Source organism: Dryobates pubescens, chromosome Z (genome assembly GCF_014839835.1).
Source record: "Dryobates pubescens isolate bDryPub1 chromosome Z, bDryPub1.pri, whole genome shotgun sequence".
NCBI classification, from domain to species: domain Eukaryota; kingdom Metazoa; phylum Chordata; class Aves; order Piciformes; family Picidae; genus Dryobates; species Dryobates pubescens.
In genome coordinates this window covers 8,473,706-8,487,292 of record NC_071657.1, presented here as the reverse complement: position 1 = coordinate 8,487,292, position 13,587 = coordinate 8,473,706, and the positions used below count along the sequence as shown (strand labels likewise).

General features: G+C 42.9%; 1 protein-coding gene across 1 annotated transcript in view; it reads left to right on the top strand.

The window, feature by feature from the left end:
- TEK (TEK receptor tyrosine kinase) overlaps positions 1-13,587 on the top strand; it is a 53,472-nt gene that overhangs the window by 21,030 nt on the left and 18,855 nt on the right. Inside the window, exons 3-9 of the mRNA XM_054178366.1 lie at positions 509-619; positions 4,732-4,884; positions 6,968-7,099; positions 10,131-10,271; positions 11,772-11,900; positions 12,856-13,010; positions 13,275-13,416. Of these exons, the coding sequence (XP_054034341.1) occupies positions 509-619; positions 4,732-4,884; positions 6,968-7,099; positions 10,131-10,271; positions 11,772-11,900; positions 12,856-13,010; positions 13,275-13,416 (963 nt within the window). The remainder of the gene's footprint in view (positions 1-508; positions 620-4,731; positions 4,885-6,967; positions 7,100-10,130; positions 10,272-11,771; positions 11,901-12,855; positions 13,011-13,274; positions 13,417-13,587) is intronic.

Sequence of the window (13,587 nt, the reverse complement as noted above, 5' to 3'; positions counted from 1 at the left end):
TGTGGTCTCCTGAACTATCTTGACTGTTCTGCATCGTAAAACTTAAACAAAAAGAAAGAACTGAGTGAGTCAGGTTCTTTGTTTGCCAATGACAGCTTGCTCCCTTACAATAAATTTTCTAGCATTTTATCCAATTTGCCTTAAAAACATCTCAAGGGACAAAGAAACTTGGGAAAATGTTTTATAGCCAGTTGGAGCTCCTAGTTAGGAAGAGTTTGTAAATACACAGCCAAAATACAATTTATTTATGTTTTTATTTCATACTCCAGGCTCCAGTGGCAGTCTTTTGTTTCAGGGTATAGGTGACTTCTGTCTTTGCCAAAAACATAAGAGTTGAGGTTGCTGGTGGTAGAAAAAAAAATATCAGTGTGTGCTCTGAAGAAATTTAAATGTCAAAATCTAGGTCAGGGTCATGCTGTAAACCACCTTCAGCTTTTGGCCCACAGACCAGAGATAGAGACAATAAATGCTGTTATTTATCCCATACTTCTTCCTGTTCTGTTTTCAGCCTCATTCCACCCAGTGGCACTAACTGTTACAGCAAATAAGGGAGAGCATGTGAATATTTCCTTCATCAGAATGGCAGCAAAAGAGGAAGACGCAGTGATCTACAAAAATGGTAATTAATCCTCTCTTATCTTTTATTTTTTTTCCTATCATTGTCTTAGGCAAGTACCATCTAACTTTTAAAGTCATTGCTGGTGATGCTTATTTTGTGCAACTGGACCAGACATAATTCCTCATGCATTTTATGTTCCCTAAAAGATCCATTTGACACACCCAGTATATTGACCTGACCTCTTCCATCAGAATGCCAAATCCTGTTAATACCTTTGCTTTATTTCTCGTTTTCCTTTTTCTGACTTCATTCTATATCTCCTCATATGTTTGCCAGTATGGGTTTAAGGGCTTTTATTTTGATACATTGTGAGGTTTTTTGCTTGGTTAGTTGGCTGTGAAGGCCTCACTACTGCATCTCCTTTTGAATTTCTACTGCCTTTCCTTCTTCAAATGGCTTCTAGAGTCTATTTAGCTTCTGTGATGCCCTCCAGGCTATGAAATTAAGAACAAGTAACCTGGCCTCAGAAAGGCAAAACTGTCAATAAAATCTAAACCTTCTTTCATTCAATTACAAAAATTTCATCAGTCTGTAAATGTTATGACACCAACTTCTCTAATATGATATCTAAATCACACACTGTCAGCTGTGTGTTGCTAGCACCTGACACTTGGAAATACACAGTTTGTTTTCTGTGTCCTGTAGAAGTTAGTAAAATACAGGTCACTAAAACTCACGGTGCCCTCAGCCTCAATCAGAATATTAGACTCCAACAAATTATAGTTATGGAGAGCATATGTAATGTCCTGGTCCATCTTTGTGTACCAATAGTCCAGATTACAGTGAGCTACCAGGATAGAGAGAGTAAATACAACAGGATGAGGTGAGGAAGTGTCAGCACACTGCATAGCAACACATGCAAATATGGGTCAGTCTCAACCTAGTTGCTGAATACCTGGAGCACTTCCTTACAGGCTAGAAGAGTAAAATAACCATAAAGTGTCTTTTTAAAAGGCAATATGCAGAGCAGGGTTTCTTAAAGACCTGTTTCTTTGCTCTTCAGAGATTCAGTTATGGCAGTGTACAGTGGAAAATGTTTCCCATCACCTGTCTTCTCAGAGTTCCCAGGATAATTGTTGATCTGTCAGCACTTTCTGATGCAAGAATCAGCTGACATGTAAGAGCAGGAGTGCTTACATCATAGTCATGTCTTAGCTGGGATTCCAACTTCAAATCTGGCAAAAAGCCTCAAATTAACCTTGGCTCTGGATGGTAAGTCAGGTTGTCCACCTGAGACTGCAACTACAAAAGGATTCCTGACACAGCAGCTGGCGAAGAAGAGAGAATACTTCTCCTGTCATATTTAACTGTTGCAGTCTTCCACTTCAGTCATTCAAAGTATGACTTTCCCCTGCTGACCTCACAAAGCCTGTCAGGAGCATGAAAACTGTTTTGCCAAACAAGATTGTTTTAAGACATTGCCGTGACTTGTACCATTTTGGAAAACATGCCACAAAAACTGACTGCTCACTGACTGAGCATAAGACTCAGTACTTTGCTGCCAAGTTTGTTTTGCAGCTTGTAGCTCAAAAGATGGGGGTGGGGGGAGGGGGGCGGAGAAGCCAAATAGTTTCAGAACTAATCCATTTCATTATCTGCTTTTTTTTTTCAGCCCTATTTTCTTGAAGAACTCTTATTTGTTGTCATGAACTACACTGACCCAACACATTTTTCCTGTTTTGATTATGAACTCAGCAAAGGTTTACATTTCTAGGCTGCCTGAAATTTGACTATAGTCAAATTGATAGTCTGACAGTACATATGATCACAGACAGTAAAGGCCCTGCCTGATGCTCTTTACCATCTAGATGATCTCAGCGCACTGGAACAAAAGTTGTTTGGTTATCAGTAAGGGAAGGTAGAAGGTAAGGGCATTTGATTTGGGGGAGTAGCATCTTGTTAATCTTGTCAACATGCTTCCTAAACTAAGGGGCCCAGGACTGGCCACACCTTGAGTACTGTGTCCAGTTCTGGGCCCCTCAGTTTAAGAAGGATGTTGACTTGCTGGAACGTGTCCAGAGAAGGGCAACAAGGTTGGTGAGGGGTTTGGAGTACAAGCCCTATGAGGAGAGACTGAGGGAGCTGGGCTTACCTAGCCTGGAAAGAAGGAGGCTCAGGGGAGACCCTCTTGCTCTCTACAACTACCTGAAAGGAGGTTGTAGCCAGGTGAGGGCTGGTCTCTTCTCCCAGGCAACCAGCACCAGAACAAGAGGACACAGTCTCAAGCTGCATCAGGGGAGGTTTAGGCTGGAGGTTAGGAAGAAATTCTACACAGAGAGAGTGATTGCCCATTGGAATGGGCTGCCCGAGGAGGTCATAGAGTCACCATCATTGGAGGTGTTTAGGAGGAGACTTGATATTTTGCTTGGTTGCATGGTTTAGTTCATTAGGTGGGTTGGATGATAGGTTGGACACAATGATCTCGAATGTCTCTTCCTACCTGGTCTATTCTATTCTATTCTATTCTATTCTATTCTATTCTATTCTTGTTAATGGTCATTCGGGAAAAAAGACTAAAACAAGAAACAAGAGAATTAATGAACAAATAGACACACATGACCTAAGGAGTAGCAGATGACAGAGAAAACATCAAAGGGCAAAGCTCTCCAGCTTCTGAAAGCCACTGAATGAACAACACAAATAGCTGAATAGCTTCAGCCTGATCTTTGTGGGTATAAGGTGCAGGGAGCAAGATTATCACGGGTCTCAGGGGAAAGGCAAACTTATGGCATGATAGAGGGGGACTGTAAGCATGTGTGAAATAATGAGATATTTAGAGTCAAATAGGAGAAGTGGAGGGCCCAAAGTCAATGGGAAAGAAACAAATATGGGTAAATAGGGTGGAAGGCAGGTAAAAGTGTCACTGATCTGGCCAAGCTTTGCGATATAATTGATCCAACTTCATTAAACTCTATTCTTAATTATTCTTCAACGTGTATTCTCTCTGCTTGGTATGCATATGCATGATCTGCCAGTAGCCTTTAAGCCAGACTAGAAGGCCAAATAGGTTTGACTCAGTAACTGCAAACACATGCCAAGGTTTAAAGGGGCTTCTAAGCTTGGGGCCAGCAACCAGATTGTCTAAGCCCAGGTATGTCAAGGACACATTTGCAATGCTTGCGTGACTCTAGCAAACTTCAAAGCAGGATGACCAGCCAGCTATTAGACTGTAAGCTCAGGCAACCTAAGACCCAGTGTTTGGTGTGTGAGTGTTTAAGATCTGCCAGCAAGACTGAGTAGCTGGCAAGTGAGGCTAGGATTGGTCTGTCTGGGTTGTTCATGTGTATGTGAACATGCACATGCAGCACCTCCAAAGGCACAGTCCTGCTGTGTGGGTCTGTCTGTGGCTGGCTTTGTTGGCACAGTGTGTATGCTATGTTGTTTTGCTGATAGCTGGCTGGACCTGTCATTAGCTGACTTGGCAGCTGGCTTTAACAGATTGGCATGGGAAGAATCCCAGGGGTCCTGAGGTCCACTAGATGCAGCTTCTCTTTGACACTTCTAGTCACTTTGTTGCTTAGCGATCCAGAGAGATGGGAGAGACCAAGTGCCATTGCTTTGCTTAGCAAGCATGTATGACCAACTACAGCAAACCTAGAATAACAAAGATAAGTTCCCTCTGTGAAAAAAAATAGAAGAGACAGAAACATGTTAAGTCTGGGAAGAAAAGATAAACCTGTGCTATGTTCTTCCTGCTTTGGTCTGCTAAGTAAATCTTTGTGCTGCTCAGATTAAGTAAGACCTGGCTGGCATTTGTTATTTGACTCCTTCCAACCCTACTAGACCGCTTACAGGTCATCACCTCTCACTTCAGGAAAGGCCAAGAAACAAAATGAACAATTCTAAACACTGGACTCTTAGCAACATTCCTGTAAAGCTGCAGTGGGTGTGAAGTTGCTTATCCCACTCACCTGTTAAATCTTCTCAAGATTTGGCTTCCTTTATGCTCCAATTATCAGAAACTACTATAGCTACTACTAAGCTGTCAGCAAATTCATAACTAATACAAAGATTCTCCTGAGTAGCTTATCCCAGCTGTCCTCCTTCTGTAACCAATGCAAACTCACTTCTGTCTGCAGAGGCTGAATGACTGTTGTGTGTTCCTTCCTCAGGCTCCTTCATCCACTCTGTGCCCAGGCATGAAGTGCCAGGAGAGTTGGAAGTCTCCTATCCTCAAGTTCAACCACAGGATGCAGGAGTTTACTCTGCCAGATATATAGGAGGAAACCTCTTTACTTCAGCTTACACAAGGCTCATTGTAAGACGTAAGTTCTTTTAATGTGTGTTGATGGTTAATTGTTTCAAGCTATAAAGAATCTGAACTTAAACTCATATTGTGCCCAAATAAGGGCCAAAATCTTTCTAGGCGTAAGCTGCCATTAAATTATGTCAGAGTAATTGTTTTTTCCCAAGGATGTCTTTGATGCATGCTGACACTTGATTTAAGCAGCTGAGAGAGGAAAAAAAGAAAAAGTCATCAGACTTAGGTTCAGTTCATTTTAGCTGTTGTCAGGACAGCTTACTTTTGGTTTTCTCAGCACCTCAAACACCAGCTGAGCATGACCAAAGAAAGTGTCCCTGAGTCTTCCACGAATACAAGACATAGGTCTGAACACAAAATGGGAAATTTCAAATGTCTCTGTTCCCTATGGTGGGCTGTATCCAAACCCCATTTATCCCAAGGTTTATCACCTTTTGCATACACTACTGTAATTTCACTAACTATCCCAGCCTTAGTTGTCTCTTTAATTTCATCTGCCAAAGGATGACAGGACCAGTTTACAATGCAAGCAGCTATTCTCTGTTAAGTAGCCTACTTGTCTTGTAGCTCATGCTGCTATGTCCATTTTCATCAGATACAGAGAAAACCATATTCTGTTAACTTGGATAGAAATAAAAAGCTGATATGTGAAAATAAAAAGCTGTTCAAATCTTACATCGTGGAGAGAATATTTCTGATGGTAAAATATATATTTTAATTGCTGACACCCTCAGGTTACTTCCAAGAGTAGCAAATGAATCAGAAAAATACCCAGAGCATTCATTTTGAGGCCTAATGAATAAAATAGTCCAAGATCTATTCTCCACTCTAGTGCCAAGCTGCACAGCAGAAAATTTGTCCATAATTTCTGCCCCCTGCCTTGAAACAGGCTTTTGTCTTGCCCATCCTGCCATTGGGAAAACTCCTGGGGCATAGTCTGGGAGAGTGGTAAGGAGCACACCAACAATAAAGAGAACGGCTGATTACTCAAACACATGCCATGTCTTTCTTTGACCTAGCAATACAGACACAGAATGATGATTTTTAGTAAAGAATTCCATTCTGTGAGAAGGAGACAAAAGTGCCATGTTGATTCGCCAAATGCTTGCTGAAATCTGGAAAAGGTGATCCATTACTCAGTTTAGTAAACCTGCTTCAGGACCTTCCAGTTCATTACATTCTCAGCCCAAGCTTTAGAATGGAGGAGGGCATGATGTGATGTCTGCCTTTCTGTGAAGTAGGAATCATTGTTACAAACCAAATCCTGAGAATCATTGAGTCCTCTCAGCTCTCACTAATATTAAAAGCAGCTTGAAGAATTTTGCATCTCTCAGGGATAGGTTAAGATTTGCCTAATGACATGCCAAATGTTGGTACAATGCCAGCGAGAGGACACAGTCTCAGGCTGCGCCAGAGGAGGTTCAGGCTAGATGTTAGGAAAAAGTTCTATACAGAGAGAGTGATTGCCCATTGGAATGGGCTGCCTGGGGAGGTGGTGGAGTCGCCATCACTGGAGGTTTTCAGGAGAAGACTTGATGGGGTGCTTGGTGCCAGGGGTTGGATTGGTTGATGGGTTGGACGCGATGATCTTGAAGGTCTCTTCCAACCTGGTTTATTCTATGTATTCTATGTATTCTGTGTATTCCAAGCTTGGTTCTGCTGGCTTACTTATCAGTACAGCTAGCACCCTGGGCATTTTGCAGGTCTTTTATTCCTGATACATGAATAGAAATCTTAAACACAACATGTCTGTCACCTTAGAAACTAAAAAATATTATCTCCAGTTTCTCAAAAGGTGGACTTTTTCAGCTCCTTCCTTGAAGGTGTCATGTAGCATTACTGCCTGCTATGCAGCAGCTCTTATCCAGAAAATAGAGACACTACTACAATGAAAAAAGTGATTCCTTAGATTAGGTCAGTTGGATGGCTTTTTAGGGAATTCATACAGATCATATTTTTGTATTTCTTACTGACTGCCTCAATAAAAAAAACAACACAAAAGAACAACAGAACAAAACACACCAAACCTACTTGATTGGTTACTGAATAAGAAGACAACACATGTGCCATTATATTTTTCCACAAAGGATGTGAAGCTCAGAAATGGGGCCCTTCCTGTAGCTCCCACTGCCCTTCCTGCACGAACAATGGCATTTGTCATGAAGATACAGGAGAATGCATCTGTCCTCCAGGTTTTATGGGAAAAACATGTGAGAAAGGTAAGCAAATATTATTTCATGGAGTGCTTACTAATTTATTCATGGTAGCAGAGTTTGGCAGATTGAGTGAAGCATCAGATGGAGTAGTCTTGTGCTACTCTTTACAGCTATAGCAGTTACAGCTGGTGCTAGAGACAAGACAGTGTTGGAAACATAGATTCATGCAGGTTGGAAGGGACATCTCAAGGTCATCTAGTCCAAACCCCCCTACACTAAGCAGGGATGAATGTTTCCAACTCTTCCTGATCAGTATGCACTTGGAGAGTTTGCTAGATATCCTCCTCTAGGCTGCTAGACCAGATGATCTTCTGAGGTCCATTCCAACCTGGGCTGTTCTGACTTCCCTGAAGTCAGTACACTCAAAGCTACTGACAGAGTGTTAAAGTGCATGGCAGCACAGATCTAAAGGATACACTGGCAGTGGGAAATGAAGACCCGTGTTAGAGATTACCTGGCTACTTCTGAATCACTTCTGAATCATCTGAGTCAGTCTCACCTCTGTGCCTTGAAAGATCACAGAGCAGATCCTTCTGGAGACACTGCTGACTCAGAATGGTGAAGAGGTGATTTGGAACAGTCAGCATGGCTTCACCAAGGGCAAATCCTGCCTGACCAACCTGGTGGCCTTCTATGAACATGTGACAACATTAATAGATGAGGGGCGAGCAACTGATGTCATTTACCTGGACCTGAGCAAAGCCTTCGACACTGTCCCGCACCATATCCTGGTCTCCAAACTGGTGACACATGGGTTTGATGGGTGGACCACTGGATGGATACAGAACTGGCTTGATGGCTGCACCCAAAGAGTGGCTGTCAATGGCTCCATGTCCCAGTGGAGGCCAGTGACAAGCGGAGTCCCCTCAGGGATCAGTACTGGGACCAGGCTTGTTCAACATCTTTGTGGGTGCCATGGACAGTGGCATTGAGTGCACCCTCAGCAAGTTTGCTGATGACACCAAGCTGTGTGGTGCAGCAGACACACTGAAGGGAAGGGATGACAGGCTGGAGAGGTGGGCACAAGCCAACCTCATGAGGTTCAACAAGACCAAGTGCAGGGTCCTGCATCTGTGTCAAGGCAATCCCAGGCACAAACACAGCCTGGGCAATGACTGGCGAGAAAGCAGCCTGGGGGAGAGAGACTTGGGGGTGGTGGTGGTCGAGAAGCTCAACATGAGCTCTCAGTGTGCACTTGCAGCCCTGAAAGCCAATCAGATCTTGGGCTGCATCAAGAGAAGCATGGCCAACAGGTCAAGGGAGGTGATTCTCCCTCTATACTCAGCTCTGGTGAGACCCCACCTGGAGTACTGTGTCCAGTTCTGGAGCCCCTATTACAAGAGGGATATGGAGGTGCTGGAACATGTCCAGAGAAGGGCCACAAGGATGATCAGAGGGCTGGAACACCTCTCCTATGAGGACAGACTGAGACTTGGGGCTGTTCAGTCTGGAAAAGAGAAGGCTCCGAGGTGACCTAATTGTGGCCTTCCAGTATCTGAAGGGGGCCTACAAGAAGGCTGGGGAGGGACTTCTCCGGATCTCAGGTAGTGGTAGGACTAGGGGCAATGAAATGAAGCTGAAGGTGGGGAGATTCAGGCTGGATGTGAGGAGGAAGTTCTTCACCATGAGAGTGGTGAAGCCCTGGAATGGGTTGTCCAGGGAGGTGGTTGAGGCCCCATCCCTGGAGGTGTTTAAGACCAGGCTGGATGAGGCTGTGGCCAGCCTGATCTAGTGTGGGGTGTCCCTGCCCATGGCAGGGGGTTTGGAACTAGATGATCCTTGTGGTGCCTTCCAACCCTGACTGATACTATGATACTACAAATGAGCTGCTAAGGTGCTCACAGGGTGATGAGTCTCTGTAGGGGCTTATCAACAGTGTTTGTCTGTTTGTGCAAGTCAGTGTCTGGGGCACTTTGTTTGGATTCAGGTAGAATCACAGCAGGTGGAATGACAGCAGGCATCACATCACATTTCTCCAAACAACTTTTGTATTCAATGCTAAATATGAATCCTAACATCCTGACTGATTTGCAGTGCTGTGAATACTGGAGTGAAGCTATTGGAATAGGTAGCATCTGAACCACTCTAAGGTAGCTAAGATCTTAGCACAAAAGCAAAACCTTGAGCTTGGCAGTTTCATATGCACTAACTTCTAAGTAGAATACTTGGCTTTCATGGCACTGTTTGTCCATTTATACTGAATAGGCTTACAAAGAGGATTTGTTGCTGTAGCTCTGTCCCCATGTATCTAAAGCAATGGTTGTTTTGCTGATATATCCTCACATGGGGAAAAAACTATAGAATCGTAGAATAGTTTGGGTTGGAAGGGGCCTACAAAGGTCATCTAGTCCAACCCTCTCTGCAGGGGCATCCTCAACTAGATCAGATTGGTCAGAGGCCTGTCAAACCTGACCTCGATTATCTCCAGGGATGGGGCCTCAACTACCTCCCCGGGCAACCTGTTCCAATGTTCCACCACCCTTGTTCCTAACATCCAGTTTAAATCTCCTCTTCTCTAATTTCAAACTGTTGCCCCTTGTCCTACCACTGCAGGCCTTTGCAAACATTCCCTTTTCAGATTTCTTGTAGCCCCTTTCAGGTACTGGAAGGCTGCTGTTAGGTCTTCTCAGAGCTTCTTCCCCAGGCTGAACAACCCCAGCTCTCTCAGCCTGTGCTTGTAGCAGAAGTACTCCAGCCCCCTTTCATATTCATGGTACTCCTCTGGACCTTCTCCATCAGGTCTATGTCCTTCCTTTGTTAAGGGCTCCAGACCAGGAGGCAGTACTCCAGGTGAGGTCACATCAGAGCAAAGTGGCAGAATCGCCTCTCTCAATCTGTTGCCTGAATATAACCACTGGTAGAAGTGTGGCTTTAGTTTTTATGGATATTAATATATCTGGTATCTGAATGGTAAAAATGACATTTTAAGATTTTAATTCATGTTTTCTGTTGTCTAAAACTGTATTATTAGAATCATTAGCTCTTTTGTGGACTTACTGCTGTTGGTCTTATTCTTTCCCTCTCCCTTGAACAGCTTGTGGAGCCAATACATTTGGCAAAACATGTGAAGAAAGCTGTAAAGAAAACTATGGCTGCAGAAACTATATGTTCTGTCTACCAGATCCCTACGGTTGCTCCTGTGCTACAGGATGGATGGGATTGGAATGTGATAAAGGTACACTAAAAATTAAGAGAAGTGGTGGAGTCCTTAGTGTGCTGCACACAGGAAACACAGAAGGGAATTAACAGAAGAGAATAAAAGATAGGACTTCTGGTATTCTGCAAAAGGGTGATAATAATATTTACCTGTCTCAGAGGATTGTGTCAGATTCTGGACATAGTAAAGTTGGAAACTATTCAAATCATTCTGCAAAATGAGTTGACATTCTGCTGAGACATTATAAAATCCTGGAACAGCCACATTCCTACTGTATTTCTACAAACCTGTGGTGGGTTGAAATTGCCACCCAACATGAAATTGCCAGACAAGCTCAGCTGAAAGCAAATGAAGCTGTATTTACAAACAAAACTACAACCTAGAAATATGCAATGCAATGAATATGTACAAAATATGCAGTATACAATATTTAGAATCATAGAATTGTAGCATCAACAAGGTTGGAAAAGACCTCAGAGATCATCAAGTCCAACCTATCACCCAACACCTCATGACCAACTAAACCATGGCTTCAAGTGCCACATCCAATCCCCTTTTGAATCCTAGTTTGTGAATAGTGTGAAGTTGGGAACTGTGACGTGCTCAGAACTTTCAGCTGTGTCATGATACAGTGTCACTTCTACATCTCAAAATATGCTATGGGAGGGTTTTGTTTCAGAGCACTGTTAGCAACTGAGGCATTACATATAGTTACAGTTTATAAACACCACAAGAAGCCCCCCTGGACAACACCTCCCTGCTCCCTTTGCCCCTGTGCATGGGACAAGAGGAAGAAGAGCAGAGAGTTGCTGTTAGTACTTCACCACAACAAAGAACACAGCCAAGGTCAGCGAAGCCAGTAGAAGCACCAGCCAGAGCAGAGGAAGTGAAAAGAGAGTTAGTTTACAAAACTAACTTTAAGTTATATATTATATAAGTCCAATGGGACTATTTAGACCTTACCATTATTTATTTGTACCCAATGATGATTTATTTGCATTCTATCACTTTCTGTTCAAGACTTGTGGAAAAATTCCTAGGCACAGCCTAAAACTACCACAAAGCCAAGCTGAGAAACTTGGTGCCAAACCTATATCCATTGCTCAGCAATACTGAGCATAACCAGAGTTCCTCATTTCAGTTAGACTGCACTCCCTTTGGGACACAAAGCACATCTTCCTTTACAAGTATGTGCTCTCCTGTTCAATGCTGACATAACTCTGATGAAGCCTTTGGACTCTACCGCAGTGTAAGTGGAAGAAAGAGTGGAATTTGTAGAAGCTTCCACACTGGCATTTAGTGCAAAAATGACAGGCATGGATACAAATGTGCTCTATGTTTTTTGACATTAGTACATTTTCAGGATGCTCTGTGGATACTTACCATGATGACATAGTTCCAGACTCAAGTCAGCTGAGGGAGTTAAACTCTACTAGAGAAATGGTTTCATGAGACTGAAAACTAATGAAAGGCATTTTCTAATACTTTCACACTAATTGGAAACACGTGCACTTGCAGAATGCAAACCTGGCTTTTATGGGTCGGACTGCAAACTGAAGTGTAATTGTCACAATCGAGGGACCTGTGACAGATTTAAAGGCTGCATCTGCTCCGTTGGATGGCATGGTCTCCAATGTGAAAAAGAAGGTAAAGCAAGGTAACAAGGTAGTAAGTAAATGGCTTTTACCAGTGTAATTGAAACAGATCTTCATGCTGTTACGGCATTACCACTCCAGGCTGGTGTCCTTGCTCTGTCAGTTACATTCCAGAGGTCCAAATGCCTCGGTACACCTCTGTTGCAACACTGTGGTTTTGAGCCTCTGCCCTAAATGCTCTGTTTAGATGGCTGATGTGCTAATCTGATCTTGCTTTCATTTGAGCTTTTGAATAAGCTTGTGGTACTTTACCACCACCTACGTCTTATCCATCTGCATATGCTGCTATACCATGTTCCTTATGATCTGAAGCTGATTTATTGCAATGCGAAGACAACCCTGGAGTTTAAAACAATGCTGTCTCTCTGAGAGTTAAACTCTTTGAATTCATGCAAAGGTTGCATAAAGTATTTTATATGATGCATTCAGCATCTATCTTATTTCTGCTTGATAAATAAAGGGCAAAGTCCAATGTTACCTTGCAAAAGCGTTCAAGCTCAAAACCAAAAGCTGTGATCCAATCAGCCAAACTCTACTGTTGTGAACTAACTGCTCTTACAAGCAGACAAAATGGAGAGCAAATAGATACTGTAGACTCAGCACAAAAACTGTGCATGATTTTGCCATAGCTAAGTGTAATGGGTTGGGGCAGACCCCCTCCCCACCACAGGCAGAAATAACGACTCAGCTATGCTTAGAATATCAGCAAGAAAGAGGGGAGAGGGGAGAAGAAAGTCTGAATGCAGGACTTTTTCCTTCTCAGATGATATTTACATGGATGTAACAGTGCTGACTTTGGTAAGCATGATCCCTGCATATACCCACGAGTGAAATGAGAACCACACACATATGATTCCTATGCTCTTTGTACACCTTAGTCTGGTTTGGTGCTGCCTTGTTGAAGATCTGAGGAAGACTAATCTTAAAATGCTATGTATCTTCTGTAGGTTCAGCAAATCTTTCTCCTCAGATAGAAAACTTACTTGATCCTGTAGAACTTAATTCTGGTGTCGAGTTCAAGCCTTTTTGTATAGCAACTGGGATGCCACTTCCTAAATCTGAAGAATTTAAACTCTTGAAGCAGGATGGAACTGTTCTAAGGGTAGGCTCCTGATTAATTGCCTTCTGTTATTTATGATGTTTATATTGACTTTATCTGTACTCAATGCACACAGTTTTCAAGCATAATGTGAAATTTGGGTAGTGTGGGATACCTCATGAAATCATGAGCCCTTATCAAATGACTGCAAGCTTTTTCTGTTGGTATCACTAAACCCTACACGAGTTCCAAACTGTGAGAAAGTGCCATGAGAATATTCCTACGTGCCTACACTTTTCAAGCCCTCTTTGTCTTCTGTCATTTCAGCCTGCCCTCATAGTTACCAGTAATCGCTCAGAAGCCATGTTTACCATTAACCGAATCCAGCCCCGTGACACTGGAACCTGGGTCTGCAGTGTGCAGACAGTAGCAGGAATGGCAGAGAAACCATTTCAAGTTACAGTCAAAGGTAAAAGCATGAATCTCCTCCAATGTCTTTGCCCCTCTACTCTTAAAGGCACGTTTATACAACACAGCAGAGCCTTCTGTTCTCTGCACCTCAGGAAAAATGTCTGGATAAATGCCTGCAGTCAGAACATTAACAGAAACGCTTTATAAGCAACATACTCATTATGTGTAT